The sequence below is a fragment of the Sciurus vulgaris genome (assembly GCF_902686455.1).
Source record: "Sciurus vulgaris genome assembly, chromosome: 1".
Classification (NCBI taxonomy): domain Eukaryota; kingdom Metazoa; phylum Chordata; class Mammalia; order Rodentia; family Sciuridae; genus Sciurus; species Sciurus vulgaris.
Window position 1 is genome coordinate 156,507,764 of NC_136461.1, and position 19,149 is coordinate 156,526,912.

Consider the following 19,149-nt stretch of genomic DNA (forward strand, 5'->3'; position numbering starts at 1 on the left):
ACCTTAATTTACATGTATATTAAAATAAATGCTGACTCTTAAGATACTAAAAAATCAATGTAGAAGAGTGCTTAAGACTGGGTAGGTCCTAATAATTAATTTATTTATATATAAACACAAAATAAACATGTAAATAAATTAATGAAAATCTAGTTTTTATTAAAGTGTTTCATTGCTATGTTCTCACACACGTTTCTTCACTAAAGTTATGTGTAATTTGTGAAAGAAAAAAAATGATAACTATATAGGTGTGGTGCGCACAGCTCTAATGCCAGCAGCTCTGGAGGCTGAAACAGGAGGATCATGAGTTCAAAGTCAGCCTCAGTACCTTAGCAAGGCCCTAAGCAACTTAGGGAGACCCTGTCTCAAAATAAAAAAAGGGCTAGGGATGTGGCTCAGTAATTAAGCACCCTAGTTTCAAATCTCTGACACCAAAAAATAAAAAAAGTAATGACTTGAAAGCATAGAAAAATAATAACTACATTAAGTACAGCTGATTTCAGTTCACAATGCCCAGAAATTGAAGGAAACTGAAGGTGACCCCAGCTATCTCCAAGAACAGGAGGCTGCACGGTGGGCCACTCAGGCTTCCTCTGAATCAACAGAGGTATACAGCCTCCAGGGGAACAGTTGTTTCCTCAAAGGCAGCTGCACCCCCTCCAGCAGGCTGGGCAGAGTGAGCAGAATGCTTCTTCAGCACTCTCCACATTTTACCATTGCCTTCTCCCCTTTCCTACATCACTGGGCTTTTCTCTCCAAAACAGTCAACAGAAAAACCAAAGATTTTCCTCACCAGGTATCATAACATTCCACCCATGATTAACTCAATAATTCCAAGACAAAATCGCTTATTTGAGACTTAGTATTATTAAATAAATCAACTTCATTCTGGCAAATTAATGTCTATAACAAATTCATGTAAAATAAGGTCTTTCTACATCAGCAGCAGGTAGTAAAACTGCAGATAAACTCTGTGATCTCGGATAATTTCTTCATCCTCATAAGCTCTAAACTCCCACATCAGTAAACAGGAAGAGGCAAAGCACATGTGCACAGGGCTAAGGTGAAGATCAGTTAAGGCCCTCACCCATAAAGCCAGAACCTAGGAAACGCATGATACAAGTTGTTATCACCACCAAACGAAATTCCTTCTTTTTCACACAGTACTAGTTGAAAAGAACTAAAAACTTCAAATTCTGCAAAAGCTGAAAGGCCCAGATCATCCCACCTCACCCTCTGCATCCTCACAATCACCTTTCCAATCTTTAAAAAAGAGATGAGTAGAACTGCCACACTGTGAAGGGCACAATGACATTTTTCCTTTGTTCAGTGTGCAAAGTTAAGATATGAGATTTAACATATCCTAACTTTGGGAAAATGAACACACCTAAAAAAGTCAAAAGCAAAAAAGTGATTGGGCAGACAGGCATTCTGGTCAAGAAAAGCAGGAGAGTCAGAAAGACACAGGCCTAACCGCATCCTGTCCTGAGCTCTGGGCCCAGGCAAGCACGGCAGGAGCAGAAGCCCTCAGCATTGGCCCATGTCCATGCAGATGTCACAATACCATGGAGATCCAGGTCCTAGGACGAAGCCAGATCAGAATCAACAACTGACTCACCACTTTCCCTCAATCCCTTTATTTGAGGACAAAAAATTCAAAATTTCCTATTCCTCTTCTAGTGAGTTTTTAAGAAGACAACACCACTAAGGAAAAGCCTTTGTGACCTCTATTTCTCTGTTGGCCCAGAGAGACCCAAAAAAGTTAAACTAACCAATAAAATATGATTTCGTTAAATTATCAATTAACAATTTGAAATACTTCTTTTAAACCTTGAAACATTTCTCCCACATGCACTAAATTAGCTTTGAAATAGAAATGAAATTAATAATAAATGAACAAACTAAGTGAAATCCATTTTCGGAAGTTATTTTCCTGTTATTCCTACACACACAAAAATTAACAGGATACATAAAGCATACTGAATAAGCTCATGAAATTCCTAACATAGAAGCAAAACAAAAACACTGAGTTCCATCTAATGGTTCCAAATGGGAAAGGATAAAAAGAGAAAGAAGAAAAGAGAATTAGTGAAGAAAAAGGAGAGGAAAATGAGGATGGGAGTCAGAAGCCCTGAGAGGAAGGCACATGCTGAGAGCAAAACAGGAAAGCAGACACCCTGACTAGACTTGAGGTGTGGGCTTCACTTGAGATTGGAGAAAATGAGCAAAGCTATCTGGAACACTTCGAGAAGTTGGCTGTCTCAACAGACTTACCTGCTTTCCTTATGAATGGGACAATCCCACTAGGAGAACAAACTCTGCAGTGACCACAGCCTGACCAGAGCACATCACCAGGGAAGACAAGGCTCAGAGTCCCCTCTCGGGGGATGTAAAACAACAAAAAGGAAGAAAGTTTGAGACAGAATTCTAAAGCTCCTAAACCTAGAGAAATCTGTCATGTTATCTTTACTATTAGTCAAACTTTTCATTGAATCCCTGAAGCAATGAGCAGTGACAATCCATTTAAAATCACCAGGCAAGGCAGACGGGGCAAACAGGTCTATCTTCCAAAGATGACCTGAAGGAAAGGGCTGGCTGACTCCCAGGTTAGGGAACTGGCACTGGAATGAAAATCATCTCTCAAAAGGACCTGACAAGACTATTTGATTAATCCAGACACCACACAAATCAATCCCATTGCCAAGACACTCCATGATGAAGCAAGTACTCACAAATTCAGTTTGCCCTTTGAAACCCCTGGCTAAAATTTTTAAAAAGCACAGCAGTACAATTTTGCTCTAATGTCATCTCTAGGCTCAACTGCTTCTCTGGTGATCAGACCACCCAGGGAAAGTATACTACTTTCATCAAGGAAATAGTTAATAAGTGCTTAGTCTCTGCACGACTCTTATACATTGAAGTGAATTACTGCTTATAGACCTGAGCTCCTTGCAGGTCAGACTCTATAATATCACTATTTTTGCAGCCAGGCATGATGGCTCACTCTTGTAATCCCGGCGGCTCAGGAGGCTGAGGCAGGAGAATCGTGAGTTCAAATTCAGCTTTAGCAAAATCAAGGAGCTAAGCAACTCAATGAGACCCTGTTTCTAAATAAAATATAAAACAGGTCTGGGAATGTGGCTCAGTGGTCAAGTGCCCCTGAGTTCAATCCCTGTACCCAAAATAAAATAAAATAAAACACATTTTGCATTAAAAGCATCTTAACTAAAACCAGAGGTACATGTAGGGATAGCAAACTCACTTTTCCTCCCTTGCCCTCTGGTTTCTTCTCTCATTTTACACACATTCACAAATGTCAAACAACTCATCCTCTCCATTTCCAAAGTAAATAACAACACTCCACACAAGCAAGTACCAGATGAGGTGGCACATATAATCCCAGCAGCTTTGGAGGCTTGGAGTTCAGCCTGGATAACTTAGCAAGATCCTGTCTCAAAAGAAAAATTAAAAAGGGCTAGGGATGTAGCTCAGTGGAACAGTGCCCCTGGGTGCCCCAGTACCAAAAAACAAAAAACAAAAAAAACAGGCAAATGAATTGCCATCACCTCCTATCACCTCTTATTTCAAATTTCCCTTTTAAAACACCCCTTGATTTATCCAAATAGCAGGGTCCCCTTTTTGGATGACTCCATTTAATTATTTCCACAAGCCTGGAATAACCATGCCTGCCCACCTCGACCTACAACTCCAGAGCCTTTGGAAGTCTAACTCTATTTCTTAACTCAAACATTCACCTCCCTGCTCTAAGAGGTCCACACTCCAGGCTTGTTTCTCTTTTGGCTCTACTTTTTCTCCTGAGCCATCTTAACAACTGAACAGCTTCAAATATCACACGTGCTAAGTTCTCCCAAACGGTGATATTGTCCTGCCCATCTTGTTCACATGGAGATCCATGTTTTCTGCTCCTGCACCTATCCACATGATCGTCCCCCAAAGACCTGGTGAGCATAAAGCATGAACACATTCACTGACACTGCCCACCTAAAGGTGAAAAGTCTAATTCCCCTCTGAAGGTAAGCTGGTGCTGGGGACACATTTCTAACCATTCTAAGATACAGAAGTGAGGCCTCATGACTTCCAAGGCCAGGTCATAAAATGCCATATAGCTTGTACCTGCTTCCCTCAGGGTCCCTCCTGGGAAGCACTGAGACAATGTGCAAGAAATCTGGGCACCCTGGAGCTGCACAAGACCAGGTTAAGAGACAGGTGTCCAAGGAACACAGCTGTTTGAATCTTCCTGATACCAACCACCCCTCATGTGAATGAGTGACACTTTGAAAGACCCCAGTCTCTGTCTTAAAGTCCCTCCAGTGAAGCTGAATCAGAGTAGCTGTCCTCAGAGGCCCTTCTCAAATGGAAGGTCTGAGCCACAATAAATGTGGTTGTACTAAGGTGGGATGGGTTTGTTGCACAGCTTTGGAACTTGGGACAGACTTCAAATATAATGTGCTCCCAAAACAAATTAATTATCTGCCTCTTGGTATCTGTTGTTTTTTCTGTATCAACTACCCTAGTTTCTCCTTCATTCAACCTGAAAGCTTTTCTCTCCTCTTCCCTTTCCTCAACCTCACCCCTTGCCACCTGACCGATTCTATCCCAGAAGTCTCAGGAATCAAAGCACCTCACTCTCCTTGTCTCCTCACCTATTTTTGCATTTGTGTTGTTCGTTTTAAAGCCTGCATCTTCATGGTAAATTTCTTTCCTCACCCCTTTCTCTCAGCACTTACAAAGACTCTTACTTTGTCAGCTCAGGCTGCTATAACAAAATACTACAGACTGAGGGACTTCAACAATAGATATTGGCTTCTCACAGTTCTGGACTAGAGTCCAAGATCCAGGCACTGCAGATTCAGTTCCTGGTGCAAGCCCTCTTTCCTGTTTTTGGATGGCTGCTTCTTGCTGAATTCACACAGGGTAGATAGTCACAGAGATCACCTCTCATTAGTCTCTTCTTATAAAAGGCACTAATCCCATTCCTGTGGGCTCCCAAAATACTTGACTCCAAATAGCACATTAGAGATTAGGGCTCCAGCAAATGAGTTTATGGGGGAGTCAAACATTCAATTCATAGCAGCCTTCAAGTCTAAGTTCAAAGGTCAACTTTGGGTTCTTTTCTGATGACCCCAGCAGGAGCTGCTCACTTCCTCCTTGGCAAGGTTACACAGCTCTCACAACATCCACTTCCTACAGTGGCCTCGTTGCATGTTTGTTTCCTCCAGACTGGCCAATGAGTCTGGGGCAGTCATTCTATCCTATTTACCCTACATAAATGATATGTTTAATTTGTATTCGGAACCACAGAATCAGCATTCCCCAGAAATACTTAACACTATGTTTCAGAATCAGTATCTACTGAGCACCAGTGCTACTCACGGATTTTTTTTTACTTAATTTCCAGAAATACTTAAAAGTATTAACAATCCCAGAGAGGGTTAGTGACTTAACCAATGTCTCATAATCAGAAAATGATGAAGTCAAATTCTGAACCCAGATGTGGCTTCACATTCTGCATTCTGCCCCAAACATTTACTGTTAGCTCTGTTGCACACAGACAGACATACAGGCCACCTGCTTCTTAGAGATGCCATCTGTGGTTTCTACGGTAGTTGTGCTACCCTTGAACAACACCTTTGGAAAGAAAAGAGAGGCTGTGTTACTTCGAGGTGATATAATAGGTAAGGACATGTACTCCGTATCCAGGCATCACAGATCAGAAGTGCAGATCCATCTGTGCCAAGCTCTGGGCCCTTTAAGTTATTATTCCCAACATTCAAGTCTGGTTGTTTTCTTTGTAAAGCAGGGACACAATCAGCACCTGCTCCCTATTTGTTAAGATTTTTAAAAATGAAACATTAACAGCATTTATAACAGAACCTGACATACAGATAATACTCAATAAACATTGCTGCTACTGGTAATAGTAGTATTACTAAAAGACTCCCTAAACCTCAGTTGGAAAACTTTAGCAAATGAAACACAGGGATGAAGCTTTGTCCCTTCAGATTTCAATTTTGCTTAAATTAATTGTAAGGAAAACATTTCTAAAGAGTTAGGACAGGTTCCTAGCTCTCCAAACTGGTCAGATATAAATTAAGTTTTTCTTGGAACCCAGGTTATTTTCTTAGAGACAACAGGTTTGGGATGGAGTTTTTGTACAGCTCTCCACATCCAGCAGAGTAAGTCTGGGGAAGCCATGGTCATTTAGACTGCTTCCCCTTCTCCCAAACAAAACTGACAGCAATCCTAGCTCCCTACAGTACTGATGACTCAAAGGAGGTAACAGGAAAGTCAGAAAGAGCTCTGAAAGACCACATGGCACCTTCACCTGGGGCTGTAATACAGGCGTCTCCCCTATTCAGGTTTCATTTTCTGTGGTTTCAGTTACTCTGCTTCAACACAGTATGAAACAGTCAATGGAAAATTCCAGAAATAAATAATTCATAAGCTTTAAATAACTTTTAATATAGTACATTGCTATAAATATCCTTTTTTTATTAGTTATTGTTAATCTCTTACTATGTCAAATTTGCAAATTAAACACTCTTAGGATGTATATAGAGGATATAAATGCATTCCACTGTCATGGACAACAAATGAGAACAAATTAAAATTAAAAAAACACAGTACATACAGTTTCAGGCAGCCTCTATGGGCCCTAGGATGTATGTAATTCCCATGGATAAGAGAGACCATTATAAAGTCTATACTCTATACGACGGTCGTTCCTTTGGAAAACGTTCCAGACAGGCAAGTGTTTGCATTTTTCTTTGGTTTCCCCCCACCCCACCCACAGAGCTACATCCCAGTCCTTTTTGTATTTTGAGACAGGGTATCACTAACTTGTCCAGAATAGCTCCAACTTTCAATCTTCCTGCCTCAGTCTCCCAAGTAGCTGGAATTAAAGGAAGGTACCACCACACCTGGTGGCACTTTTGTTGTTGTTGTTGTTGTTGTTGTTGTTGTTGTTGTTGTAAATGGACACAATACCTTTATTTGTTTGTTCATTTTTATTTTTATGTGGTGCTAAGGCTAGAACCCAGTGCCTCACACATGCTAGGCAAGCACTCTACCACTAAGCTATAACCCTGGCCCCTGCATCTTTTCTTTATTGAATTTTTGTTCTCTTTTCCCAGCAGAAAGCATTTTTCACTACTATTAACACACTCCTTCCCCTTCTCAGTGATATTCAAAGAAACTACTTGGTATTGACACCATGCATGCCTGCTAAGGTCAGGACACATTAAAATCAAGTAACTAACTTTGATAGATCAGCATTACAAAATGTGTTATTAAAAGTACTGATAGAGCACTATACCCCATACCCTTTGGAGAATAAAAATTTGGCCAACATTATCTCTTCTATGTATATACTTGCATATTTTTACATATAGAATTCCAAAGTAGAGTTCCAATTTCTCCTCTATTTACAGATCAGATTTTCAGTGCTTATATATAAAACCTTAAGCACATTTGGAACATATATTCCTATCTCCCTGCCAAACCTTTTTTTTTTTTTTTTCACTAATTCTTAGCCTTTTCTGTCTACTCCCATCTGACTCTATTTATGCTAGAAGTCCTTCCAACTGATGTGAGTGTGATACAACAAATATTTATGGAGTACCTACTACACACACCCTTGAACTGAGTGCTAAGAAAATGTTCTAGTGACACTTTATTTCTAGCCAAGTACATTTTCTAACAGGTTGGATGAACTATTATCTTTATTCCTTCAGCCCTCCTGATTGAACCACAAGCTTTATTTCCATATCATAATACTTCAAATAAACCCTAATTAATCTTCTTAAGTTACCAGTCCAAAACTTTATCAAGGTATAATATGATTATATTCAAAAATTATATAATTTTTGAAATTGACATTTACCTACCTCAGAGTTATATCCCAGCCCTTTTTCTTATATTTTATTCTGAGAGAGGGTATCACTAACTTGCCCAGGATGGCTCAAACTTTCAATCTTCCTGCCTCAGCCTCCCAAGTAGCTAAGAGTAATTAATAAAAAAAGAATAATTACAGCATGTAGAATATTAAAAGTTATTTTAAAAATGAATTACTATGAAGGAATTGTTCATGAATTATATATCCCACACCCTAATTAATGGGTTTAGATTCAGTTTTGCAATATGAACATAGCATAGCTATAACATGAAATACACTATGTTTATAAGCTATGGTATATAAATTAATAGCTTCTCTGACATCACTCTTTTTAGAAATTTAGTTTCAAAAAACTACTTCTAAAATGTGTTGAGACCACCCATGTCTCCTAAAGTCAGGACACATTAAAAACAAGTAACTAACTTTGATAGAACAATATAAAAAAATGTGTTATTAAAAGTACTGACAGGGCTGGGGTTATAGCTCAGTGGTAGAGTGCTCACCTAGCATGTGTAAGGCACTGGGTTCGATTCTCAGCCCCACATAAAAATAAATAAATTAAATAAAGGTATTGTGTCCACCTGCAACTAAAAGAAAAATTTTTTAAAGTGCTGACAGAGCTCTATATCCCACACCCTTTGGAAAATAAAAATTTGCAATTTAGACACAGTAAAAGATTAACAATAACTATAAAAAATAACAATTATAGCAATGTATAATATTGTTATTTAAAGCTTGTGATTATGAAGGAATTGTTGTTCAATGGGTTTAGATTCAGTTTTGCAACATGGACATGGCATAGTCGTAACATGAAATACACTGTTTATAAGCTAAGGTATGTAAATTAATAGCTTCTCTAAAACCACCTATTTTAGTATTGGTTACTGAAGAGAGAAGGTACAGAGAAGGAAGTATTAAAAGTCACTCAAGAGTCAAACAAAATGTCCGAAAAAATGTCACCTAGAAAACATTTACTCTTAAGTTAGTATCTAGACTATATAAAGAACTCCCACAACTCAACAAAAATAAGTAAACTGATTCAAAACAAAAAAAGTCAAAGAGCTTGAACAGACATTTCCCCAAATAAGATATACAAGTAGCCAACAAGTATAAGCAAAAACACACATTACTTACCATTAGAGAAATGCAAATCAAAACCACAATGAAAAGGGAAATGAGGAAAACAACTCCATTTGCAATAGCCTCAAGAAAAAAAAAAAAAATACTTGGGAATCAATCTAACCAAAGAGGTAAAAGATCTCTACAATGAAAACTACAAAACACTGAAGAAAGAAATTGAGGAAGACCTTAAAAGATGGAAAGATCTCCCATGTTCTTGGATAGGCAGAATTAATATTGTCAAAATGGCCATACTACCAAAAGTGCTATACAGATTCAATGCAATTCCAATTAAAATCCTAATGATGTACCTTACAGAAATAGAGCAAGCAAGCATGAAATTCATCTGGAAGAATAAGAAACCCAGAGTAGCTAAAACAATCCTTAGTAGGAAGAATGAAGCAGGGGGTATCACAATACCATAACTTCAACTAGTTGAAGCAAACAGTAACAAAAACGGCATGGTATTGGTACCAAAATAGACAGGTAGATCAATGGTACAGAATAGAGGACACGGACACAAACCCAAATAAATACAATTTTCTCATACTAGACAAAGGGGCCAAAAATATGCAATGGAGAAAAGATAGCCTCTTCAACAAATGGTGCTGGGAAAACTGGAAATCCATATGCAACAGAATGAAACTAAACCCCTATCTCTCACAATGCACAAAACTCAAATCACAATGGATCAAGGAACTCGAAATCAGACCAGAGACCTTGCATCTTATAGAAGAAAAAGTAGGTCCAAATCTTCACCTTGTTGGCTTAGGATCAGACTTCCTTAACAGGACTCCCATAGCACAAGAAATAAAAGCAAGAATCAACAACTGGGATAGATTCAAACTAAATAGCTTTCTCTCAACAAAGGAAACTATCAGCAATGTGAAGAGAGAGCTTACAGAGTGGAAGAATATCTTTGCCACTCATACTTCAGATAGAGCACTAATTTCCATAATCTATAAAGAACTCAAAAAACTCTACACCAAGAATACAAATAACCCAATCAACAAATGGGCTAAGGATATGAACAGACGCTTCACAGAAGAAGATCTACAAGCAATCAACAAACACATGAAAAAATGTTCACCATCTTTAGTAATAAGAGAAATGCAAATCAAAACTACACTAAGATTCCATCTCACCCCGAGTAGAATGGCGATTATCAAGAATACAAGCAACAATAGGTGTTGGAGAGCATGTGGGGAATAAGGTACACTCATGCATTGCTGGTGGGGCTGCAAATTAGTGCAGCCACTCTGGAAAGCAGTGTGGAGATTTCTTAGAAAACTTGGAATGGAACCACCATTTCACCCAGCTATCCCACTCCTCGGCCTATACCCAAAGGTCTTAAAATCAGCATACTACAGAGATACAGCCACAACAATTCATAGCTATTCAATTCACAATAGCCAGACTGTGGAACCAACCTAGATGGCCTTCAATTGATGAATGGATAAAGAAACTGTGGTATACATATATACAATGGAATATTACTCAGCTATAAAGAATAATAAAATTATGGCATTTGCAGGCAAATGGATGAAATTGGAGAATATCATGCTAAGTGAGATAAGCCAATCTCAAAAATCCAAAAGGCAAATGATCTCACTGATAAGCGGATGATGACACATAATGTGGGGTGAGAGGGGGGCAAGAATGGAGGAAGGAGGGACTGTATAGAGGGAAAAGAGGGATGGGAGAGGTGGGGTGGAAGGAAAAAATAACAGGATGAATCAAACATTATTACCCTATGTAAATATATGATTATGCAAATGGTATGCTGTTACTCCATGTACAAACAGAAACAACATGTATCCCATTTGTTTACAATAAAAATAAATTAAAAAAAAAAAACACAATGAGCTATCACCTTGTACCCATTAGGATGGCAGAAGGGGATGGGGGAGAGGGAAGAGGAGAAAAAGAGGGAGGAAGGAAAAATGACAGAGGAAGAGGCAAGAAAGAAAAGAGGGAAGTGTTGGCAAAGATGTGGAGAAACTGCAATCCTTGGGCATTGCTGGTGGGAATATATACTGGTATAGACATTTGAGGAAATATTGAGGTTCCTCTAAAAACTAAAAATAAAAAAGCCTTATGATCCAACAATTTGACTTCTAGACATATCTCTAAAGGAAGTGAAAACAGTATTTCAAAGAGATGTGCATGCCCATGTTTACTGCAACATTACTCACAGCAGCCAAAAAGTACAGGCAACACAAATGTCCACTCACAGATGAATGATAAAGAAAATGTGGAATATACATACAATATTATTCATCTCCCAAAAAGAAGGAAGTTCTGTCACATGCTCCAACCTTGAAGATTTTATACTAAGCACAATAAGTCAATCTGGAAAAGACAAATACTGCATGATTCCTCCTACATAAGGTATGTCGAATAGTCAAATTCAGGAATGGTGGTTACCAGGACAGGAGATGGGACAAGAAGGAATTGTTGTTCAATGGGTTTAGATTCAGTGTTGCAATATGAAGAAGTTCCAGAAGAAGTTCTGTTAAACAAAGTACATATCATTAACACTCCTGTACTGTAAACCTAAAAATTATTAAGAGATCACATATGAAAAGCCTGAAACGTTTCACCTCCTTGGTATTTCAGGAATTCCATCTTAAAATAACTTCTTTTAAAGCACTATTTGTAGTAGCTAAAATGGAATACAACACACTCTAACAGAGAAACATTTAAATGAATATTCAAATGATGGAAGGGTAAAAACCATAAAATATTACAGTTTAGGAAACTTTTATAATGATATGGCAACATCCTGTTATCTAACAGTACCGTAAATATTAAGATAAAAAAATATATACAATATGAACCCGATGAACATACCTTGGGGTATCCAATAAAGAAACAGACCAATATCTGAAAAAAACAGAAAGGGGATAGAGGGAAGAGAAAAACCTAGGCTAACACTATATCTGTTGAATTTTCATCTATACAAGTTGATTGTAATATTCATTTGAAAATCAAATCTGGTAAGAATAACAAGAAAAATCTAATAACAACAACAACAACAAAAAAAAAAAGAGTAATCAAGGAAACAAGCCATTCCAGGCATTTTCACATTTTATGAAGCTAAAATAATTTATACAGCTTAGTTGCTGGCAATGAACATATATATCAAGGGGGAAAATTTTTAAGAATTTAGTATATGACAATGGTGGCATTTCAAGTCAGTAGAGGAAAAATCCACTGGGCAATGAATGGTATTGAGCAAATGGTAGCCAAAAGGTGAGCAGGTATTAAGATTCCTACTTCACTTTAAGTCAAAATAAACTCCAATCACTTTGCTTTTGAGTTGGGGGAATTGGGGATTTAACCCAGATTTGCTTTCCCAGCTTTTTTTTTTTTTTTTTTTTTTTTTTTTTTTTTGAGACAGGATCTCACTAAATTGTTGAGGGCCTCGCTAAGTTGCTGAGGCTGGCCTTGAATTGGGATCCTTCTGTCTCAGCCTCCTGAGTCTGGGATTACAGATGTGCACCATCACGCCCAGCCAAAATAAACTCAGATGGAGAAAAGATTAAAATGTAAAAAAGAAAATCATAAAAATCATAAATTGAAAGTGAGGAAGGCTATTCTAGGAATGATTCAAAAGCTAGAATCCACAAATAAAAAGAGCCATCAATTAGTATTTCTACTTGGGGGGAAAAAATCTCTAAAATCAAAATAGAAATGATAAACTAGGAATAAATATGAAATAAAAACTCACACTATGATCAAAGGGCTACATATTACAAAACAAGGAGCAGAAATACATAATAAACTGGCAAAGGTTACTACAGCCAGAAACGTCACAGAAATGAAATCTAGATCTAAAACCTATCAGAAGTACAACTACCTTCACATTAGAGTCATGATGAAACACACACTGAGAAGCCACTTTTCTCCTGTGAGACAAGCAAAGCTGAAAAGTGTGAGAACAGCCTGACCACGTGGTGCAGGAAAGCAGACGGTCACACTGCTGGTAGAAGTATAATTGGCACCACTTTTATGGAGCAGAATTTGGCACAATCAAAACTGAACAGTCACATTCTTCTAAGAATTCTTCCTACAGACATAATGGCATTTTGAAGAAATGACGCATATATATGCGTATGGAGATAGATAGATAGATAGATAGATAGATAGATAGATAGATAGATAGACAGACAGACAGATAGATAGATAGACAGATAATCTGCTGAAGCTTTTCAACACATACCACCGCCAAAACATTCCATTTTGGCTTAATGATTACTTTGAGCTAATTGGCCTTGAATAATAGCAGGTGCAAGAGGGCATTCTGACATCCTTTATCTTCCTGAAATCAGATGAAATTTTCATATGAACAATGTCTTTCCTACACCAGGAAGAAAGAAGCATTTGTACAGCAAAGACAGACGCTAAAGATAAATCTATACAAACAAACCTTGTTAAACTAACCTTTGTTTTAGTTACTTTTTCATAATTACCACTCACAGTGTATAAGAACTTAGGCCCAGCCACTTCTTTGGGTCTTCAATTTTCTTGTGAGTGGCCCCGTGTTCACGTAAACTAAATAAACTTGCATACTTTTATCCATTAGTATATTTCTCTTTTGTTGATCTGACTTTACGCATGGGCCCATCAGAATATCCTGAGAAGGCAAAGAAGAAATTCTTCTTCCCATATAAAGTGACACTTACTTAAAATATCCATCAGTAGGGAACAAGTTAACTCAGACCCAAGTGTTCAATTTTGCAAACATAATAAATATTCAAACATTATTTCAGAGTTACCATAAGTGATAAATATTCATTGCTCAATTTAAGTTTTTATAGGTGTTTCACACCTGGGAAGACACAACAAAATGGGTTAAAAATTGCCTACTGCAGACACAAAACAGTTTGTCTATAACAGGCATGTACAAATGGCCACTAAAAATGAAGCTGTTCTAATCTGGGGCTGTAGCTCAGTGGTAGAGCGCTTGCCTAACATACACAAGGCCCTGAATTCTGTCCCCAGTATAACAAAAAAAGAAAGGTATTCCATATAAAAAAGGTATTTCATATAATATTATGTTGACTGACCAGGAATACATATACTGTATTTAATGAAGAAAGTTGAGTCCCAAACAATTTATATGCTATAATTTATACAAACCACACATACATATATAACCCAAACATACACAGAATAATCGCTCAGGATGAACAGAGAAACTAGTAACAATGGCAGCATTGTTATCCAAGAGAAATCACTTTGGAGATGAGAATGGGAAGGAGATTTAAATTGTATACCCTTTTAGTCATTTTGAGTTTTGAATTGGGTGCATTCATTACCTGAAAACACTAGACAAACGATGTTGAAGTATATTTTAAAAATACATTGAGTTTTTTTTTTAAGTTTAAATGTAGGGTAGTCAATAAAACTGCTTTGTGATTTATTTAAACAGATAGATACACAAATGAATACAAACAAATATGTTAACTATGATTTTCCAGAATAGGATTACAAGTGATTTCATTTTCTTTTGCTGCATCTATACTATTGATTTTTCTAAAATGGACGACTATTCTTGATACAAGAAAAAAGTATTTTTATATTCAAACATTTTCTTTATAAACTTCCACTAACAGTTTAAATCTCTATCATCTTTACCCTTTCTTTTTCTTAAATAAAAAGACGTGCTAAAATTATGGTTTCAGTACAGCTTGTAACCACCCAGTTTAAGTAAATTTGGGAATATTTCAGAAGAGAGATTTTACAACAGTCAACAACTAAAGCAGCAATAATTAACCCCAACAGGAAAATAAAATAAGCTTAGCCTGCAACAAAAGGCTCAGTAGCATTGAAGTTTGGGGAATTTGGGTATTCTTTTTTGTTCTAAACTGTGCATGTACGCTATGTTTTTATTGAATGCATAGATTATTTTGTTTTGAGATCTTGCTAAGAGATCACAACCCCTCCTACCACTCAGCTTTTTCTCCAGGGACTAGGCAAGCTGCTGCATAAAAATAAATGCAAGAAGTGAAGGAGAGCTAACAAAGACATTAGCACCATATGGAAATCGAGAGTGTTGACCAAAGAAATTAATAGCCTGGGTAGATCACACCCAGAGACTTGTGAGCAGACCCTCACAATGGTGTTCATTCTTCTCCATAAATGCTTTACTTTTAAATAAATGACACTCCACATTTGTGTTGTTCCTAAGGCAAAATTACAATGAGGAAATGATAGTAGCAATTATTGTGTTACTCCTCTCTTGCAGTCTTTCCTCTGCAGGTTTTTGGCCCCAGAAATCTTCCCCTATCCCCTTAAAGAAATAAAGTTGAATTTGTTTCCTTTAGTTCTAACTAATAAAATGCTTGGTGACTGTCTCAGCTTCAATACAATAATGCTAAAATAAACTTACATAAGAGAGTACTTGCATATAAATACTTAGCCTATAAAAGGAGGCAGAAGTTTTTTTTTGGTTGTTTTAATTTGGTTTTGTTTTGTTTTGTTTTAACGTAAGGTATGCTCTGGTTAGCCAGTCACACTAGGAAACACCTTACACATAAATGTGTTGTGCTCAGCTCAATGCTTAGAAATTCTTGAAAGACATGTTTTTAAGGTATTTCAAATTACTGAATGTTTATTGAACTCTAAATGCAAGCAAAGTATTGTATATAAGGACAGGGTATAGAGAAAAGTAGAAAAAGAATCTGGTCTTCCTGCAACACAACATAGAATAAATGAATGAAAACACAAAGAGAAGTGTTCTTTTTTAAACTTTGCAGCTGTTAATAAAATTGGTAGCAAAGGATAGATTTTTGACACCTTATAAGGTTTAAGAAGGACATTTTCAATAGAGAAATGCATGTAAGAGGGTATTTAATTTTGTAACTAGAGTTTTGTTTTTGTTTTTTAAGAGACAAATTTAAGGCAACTTCATGCACATAAAAAAATAAAGAAATCCTAAAAATTTATGATTTGGCTGGAAATAATTTGCAAACAAAATCACAATTCAAGAAACAATCACAAAGTTTTATAAATCTTATCTCAGTCAACACAGTTTGCTAATGAAAATCAGATTCAAACTCGCACATTCTACCTTGTTCACTTTAAGCCAGGCGTCTTGATACAGATTCATTTAAGATAGAACCATCTGTCCTACTAGTTCAAAGGCCTTGGAAATAAACTTATCCACTAAGCCCAACACAGCCTTATCAGCAACTTTCTTTACCTAACCACAGAGTTCTGCTTCTTGAGAAATAGGGGAAAAGTAACAGGAAGCAGTGAGAAGCAAGAGATCAATTTGGAGGGACAGAGGTTCTAGTAGCCTGAACCTGCTCTTGGGACACTTTTTCCTTTCATCTTAGACAGATGAAATGACGGGCAGGCAGAAACAAAAGTTTAAGTAAAGGCCACGTGGATCTAGCGTGGCAAAGCAAAGGAGTAAGTCAACTGACCTTCCCAAGGCAGAGAACTCCTCTTTCACTAGACTCTACCACACTATCACATTAAAAAGGTGGATTTCCCTGGCCCTCCAGGATGGACAATTAAAAACAAGGACTAACATAACTAATGAACAACTCAACCAACCAAACCATCTGAAAATTATAGAATCACCTTAATCAAAGGATTAATCTAACTCTTAGAATTAGAAACTTAAGAAAAATCCAACAAATCCACATAAAGTGTGTTAGCAAGCTAGAATATTGTGGTGGTACTGTGACTTACCGCACAAAGCAAGTCACACAATATACTAAAACTAATCAGTCCAGTCATCTATATCAAACAGCTATTTAAACCACTTTGGCATGTACCAAACTCAGTTATTCTAAAAACCTCATCATGTTAAATATGACAATGTAAAAACAGTTGAGAATACAAATATCTATGTACCTGTTTACCTCTGCCACCACCCACATTAAAAATGAGAGTAATGCTGGCTTCTACAGTGGCCCCCAGGTCTTCCAACAATACACAGAAGAACTATGTTGAGATTTCTTAACTCCTTTGAGGGCCTACTATGTACAAGTCACCATCCTGCCCAATCAACCACACATCAAAGATGGAATGTTTCTGACCTTAAGAAGCTAAAATCAGGCTGAGGATGTGGCTCAGTGGTACAGAGCTTACCTAGCATTCCTGAGATCCTGGGTTCCAACTCTGGCATAACAACAACAAAAAAAAGCAAAAAAAAAAAAAAAAGCTAAAAATCTACCCAATAACGTGAGCAGGCATATAGAGACATACATACTGAATAACATGTGTATGTATAAAACATATTGTATATAAGATTTATAAGCACTTACACAGTAAGTGTGAAATTAAATTTCAGGGGTTGGGAGAGAGGGTTGGAAGATTCCAAAGATTGTATCTTACAAGCTATCAGAAGTAAAAAACAAAACAGTATATGTTGAATATGGCTTTATTTACATAAAAACTCATACACGAAAGCAAATACTGCAACAAAATAAGCAAAAAATGGTTAAGTGTTGTGTCTGGCTCAAAACAGGAGTAATTCCCATTCCTACTTCCCAAATGTTACCTTGTTATCTTCTTACCATTTACATGTCTTTTTAAAAGCCTGCCATGCATATCTACCTTACACTCCCTGGTTTATAATCAGCAGAGAGATCTCTAGGATGAAGCAATATTTAAATCTAAAAATTATGCCCTAATATTGCTACATCTCATACAATGAGTCTCTTCAAGGCAATTTCACTTAAGTTACTGTCTTAAAAAACAGAGCTATGTTAAATTAAGAGTTCTATGCTGTGAGATTTCACCTTGCTGGATAAAAGAAAACCCTCGATATGAAAAGATCCCTTCTCCCCAAAATTAAGCCCACAGACACCACTCCACAATTTGGGAACACCTAGTATGTGTAAATAAATACTTCCAAAACCACTGCCACAGGATCAAAACCACTAAAAATCTTAACCAAGCACCTAAACTCCAAGTGAGCAAAAAGTCTTACCAAGTCACATACCCAACCTGAGGTCGTTTCTGAGGGTCAAAAACCGACCTACAGCCCTCAGTTCCTGGTGCCCATCACTTACAAGCTCTAGCTGTACTGTAAACCCAAAGCGCTGCGTGCTTGGCCAGCACCTTCTCTGCATCCCAGAATCTTCTCTCTCTCTCCTTCCTAAGGCTCCCTTCTCCTTCTCCTCCCCAACACACACAACCCGCAGCCCCACGTACCGGTTCCGCCAGCCAGGGCAGCTCCCTCCAGCTCAGCCACCCCAGGATGCCGGATCTGGATCCGGGAGAAGCAACTTGCGGCGCGGGCCGGGGAGGCTCGGCACCTGCCCAGCCGCCCGGCCGCCCGCAGCCCCGCGCCGAACCCGCGCCCGCGCCCTACTACCCCAACCCCCGGAGCCGCGGTGGCCGCGGTGGCCGCGCCCTCACCTTGCTCGCCGCGGTCCATGTCTCCCGCCGGCCGCCTCGCGTCCTCTGCGCCTCGGCCGCCCGCAGCCCGTCCGCCTCCGCCTCCGCCCCCGCCCCCGCCTGCCGCGCCGCGCCCGGAGCTCCTCCTCGTCTCCGCCGCGACTCCTGCTAAGTCCCCACCCCCTGAGGCGTCGGGCGCGGCGGCACCGCCCGCCCCGGGCGGGAGCGCTTTCCCTGGGCGTCACCCGACCACCTGACCCGCGACCTGTGCGCTCCGCCACGTCGGCGGGAGCGGGCGGCGCCCGGCGAGGAGGGCGCGTCGCGGCTCGAGTTCGGGCAGGAAATCGGCCGGGAGAAGGGAGGAGGACGCCCGCGAGCCGGGACTCGCCATGCAGGCCGCGCGGAGGCGGCTGAACCAGGATGGCGTTCGTGTGCCTCCACCAAGTTATTTATAAAATCAAAAGTTTCCTCCGGAGCTTTGGAGATGCCCTTTCTCCGCCTCTGCGAGCACCTGTTCTCATGCACTTGTAGAGTAGAAACCACAGGAGTAACCATTTGGAAATGCCAATGGCCCTTTTTTCCCTTCCGTCTCCATATTCTCAATACCCTATGGTATCTTCACTAACTAGGTCAAAACCCAGCAGAGGCGAACATTACAAAGAATCTCTTGAAAAATAATACAGTCCTTTCTTTTCAAAGAAGATAACGGATCTTTCAGGTGACCACTTAGAATTCTGTGTAATAAGAATGTG

The 19,149-nt window shown here is 38.8% G+C and overlaps 1 protein-coding gene across 1 annotated transcript in view; it reads right to left on the reverse strand.

Moving 5' to 3' along the window:
• Window positions 1-18,631, reverse strand: part of TPD52 (tumor protein D52) — a 151,853-nt gene extending 133,222 nt beyond the window's left edge. Inside the window, exon 1 of the mRNA XM_079111054.1 lies at window positions 18,419-18,631. Coding sequence (XP_078967180.1) covers window positions 18,419-18,437 — 19 coding nt within the window. The 5' untranslated portion in view covers window positions 18,438-18,631. The remainder of the gene's footprint in view (window positions 1-18,418) is intronic.
• Window positions 18,632-19,149: the final 518 nt, after the last annotated feature.